The 2,917-nt window shown below is 40.9% G+C and overlaps 1 protein-coding gene across 1 annotated transcript; it reads left to right on the top strand.

Moving 5' to 3' along the window:
- The first annotated feature begins 1,645 nt into the window (after window positions 1-1,645).
- Window positions 1,646-2,596, top strand: LOC126080632 (olfactory receptor 5A1-like). Its single transcript, XM_049891814.1, has one exon. The coding sequence runs from the start codon at window positions 1,646-1,648 to the stop codon at window positions 2,594-2,596; it is 951 nt and encodes a 316-aa protein (XP_049747771.1).
- The last annotated feature ends 321 nt before the right edge of the window (window positions 2,597-2,917 follow it).

The following is a 2,917-nucleotide window of genomic DNA, read 5'->3' as shown; positions in this document are numbered from 1 at the left end:
AAGGTGCCTCTGAGTGGATTTCAAACACCAACTTTTTGGTTAGAAGTAGATCACTTAACCATTTGCACCACCCAAATATTAGAAAGTGTTGCTGCTGAAATGTCTTAAAGAAAAGAAGTATTTCAAAGGGACCACTTCCTCATCTTCTATTTTCATTTGCTAAGAAGTTTTAAACATAGCTAATCCTTGGAAGGAGGAATATGTTGTGCCATAAATGGTGTGAGAAAGAGCCGAAAAAACAGCCAAGACAAACAACATCCCAAGATAAGCTTTATTAAATACAAAAGAAGAAAATTTAGGGCCTCCACTTTATGCTACAGGGTATTGACACAGCCTACATTTTGTAAAACTAAAAATGAGGTTTGATTACAAATTATAAAATCTGGGTGGGCAGAAAAACAATGTGACGATTAAAAGGTGTCTCTAAGATCAACAATGGCATCACTGGTTTAACTTGGATCTCTGCATGTGATAGGATTTGCTGCAGTAATTTTGTCTTTTAGGAATCTGTTGATATAATCTTTGCAGTGGTTACCATCTTAAATTTGGGATTTTCCTGTTGCTGAGTTACACCAGCATGTATTGCAAAACATGTTAATATCTCCTTATTTCTTTCTAGAAGACACTAAATCTCTTCCAGCTTGATTTATTTCCCTGGCAGTCAGTCAGTGTTATGCCTTCTGTCCATTTACTGGAAGGATATTTATCTGAAGAGACATGATGTTTGTGTTATCGATGCTTCAGCTTCCCAATCTCCATGACCCTCACATAACTGTGAGGCACTCTTCCCTGTAGGAGAGTTCTCTAACCTGGTAATGATCAATAGACTTCAGGGTGACTGCAAATCCAATAGAGCCATATGCAAAGGTGGTAAGTGGTTGCATCTTGCTGAGCAGAGAATCCAGAGTTTCCATCACATTTTCAAAGAGACACAAAGCATTACACACTGTCTTAGACAGTCTAACTCTTAAATATTTCTGATGTGAAGAAGAAAAAGCTGCACCTGAAAGAAGGGAGCTTCATGACTCTTCCAACCTTGTCTTATGTCACTTCTCAGAAGCCTTCCTAGAGTCATTAAATTGGTTAAACCACTCCATTTCCAAGCTTCTGCTTCTTAGTGAGTGACTCTTCCCACCATTCTGTTATGCGGTGGAAGCAGAAAGGCTATTACAGGATCATCAATGCTTTCTGGTTATAGGTTAATTGAGTGCTAGTTCTCCAGGAGACTTTAAAGAGTTTCTCCTGTAACCTCCTCACTTGACGTATTTTACCCATTAACTTCTCCAAGCATCTAGGTAACAACAGAGCCCTGCCTGGGAAGAATCTTCCTTTTTCATTACTATTTTTCTAATTTGACCTTACTTCCAAGACTTACATATTTACAGTATCTGGCAGGGGAAAACATGATATTAAGACGTTTTATGAGATGATGGACTAATCATGGCCTTTTGTCCCCAAACTGGACCTTAATATGTATTCCAGAGAATTTCTCAGTTAAAACTGGTGATTGTACATGGATGTCACAGAATAGCTCAACATCGATGATTTAAGCTTGTACAGTTAGCCAGCTACATGACTGAAAAAAAGAGTTTTTCTTTTGAGAAGGGAATAAAGCCATTTCCTTCTCTTATCTTTTCTTCAGCAGATGGCAGAAAGAAGGCCCATGGACTTGAATGGAAACCACTCCATTGTGACCATGTTTGTTCTCCTGGGTCTCTCAGATGAAAGGGAGCTGCAGCTCATCCTCTTTCCAATATTCCTAGGGACCTACCTGGTGAGTCTCATCTGGAACCTGGGTCTCATCCTCCTCATCAGGATGGACTCCCACCTTCACACACCCATGTACATTTTTCTCAGTTTCTTGTCATTTACAGACATCTGTTATTCTTCTTCCATCAGCCCAAGGAAACTTTCAGACATTTTAAAAGATGAAAAAATGATCTCCTTCATTGCCCATTCCACTCAATATTTTGTTGTGGCCTGGATGGGCATGGCTGAGTGCTGTTTATTGGCCGCCATGGCCTATGACCGATGCGTGGCCATTGGCAGCTCTCTGCAGTACTCAGCCATCATGGCTCCTGGCCTCTGTGGGAAGATGGTAGCTGAGGCCTATGTGACTGGCTTTCTTAGTAGTTTATCTCAAACAGTTTCTTGCTTTAATCTCAACTACTGTGGTCCAAATATCATTCAACATTTCTTCTGTGACTTGCCTCAGATTATTTCCTTGTCTTGTTCCAATCCCTTCATCAGAAAAGGAATTCTTCTGGAAGCCATTTTTATTGTGTTTGGTTCTTTGCTTGTTATCCTCTTGTCCTATGGTTTCATTGCAGCTTCCATCCTGATCATATCCTCAGCCAAAGGCAGTGCCACGGCCTTCAATACTTGTGCCTCCCAACTGGCAGCTGTGACACTCTTCTTTGGCACAGCCTTCTCTGTGTACATGTGTCCCAGCTCTAGTCACTCCATGAAGCAGGACAAGGTGCTATCAGTGTTCTATGTCATCCTTATCCCCATGTTGAATCCTCTGATGTATAGCCTGAGGAACACGGAGCTCAAAGCCGCCCTCAAGAAGGTAATAAAGAGAACTACTCATTAAGCTCAGAAAGAATAATATTTGGAAAGTTATTATTGTCCCTAAGGAAGAATGGAGGTCAGAATGTGTAAGTAACCATTTGCAGATAACAGGAATAATTAGGCTGCAGGAAGAAGTGAAAACCTGATTTCCTTGATTCCTGGTACCATCATGCTTAGGTGTCACCAACAAGTGATCTGTCTGGGACAGTGATGACAATATTGAACGCAGCTTAAAAGGCAGTTTCCGTGACTCATATAGATAACAGCTTGACAGGTGACAGTGCTTTGAGCAGCGAAGTGCTGATACATATTATCTGCATAGAGGTGACAAGAATCCAGGACA

The sequence above is a fragment of the Elephas maximus genome, chromosome 7 (assembly GCF_024166365.1).
Source record: "Elephas maximus indicus isolate mEleMax1 chromosome 7, mEleMax1 primary haplotype, whole genome shotgun sequence".
Taxonomy (NCBI): Eukaryota; Metazoa; Chordata; class Mammalia; order Proboscidea; family Elephantidae; genus Elephas; species Elephas maximus.
Note: the sequence above shows the minus strand (reverse complement) of the source record. Positions and strands in the feature narration are given on the sequence as shown.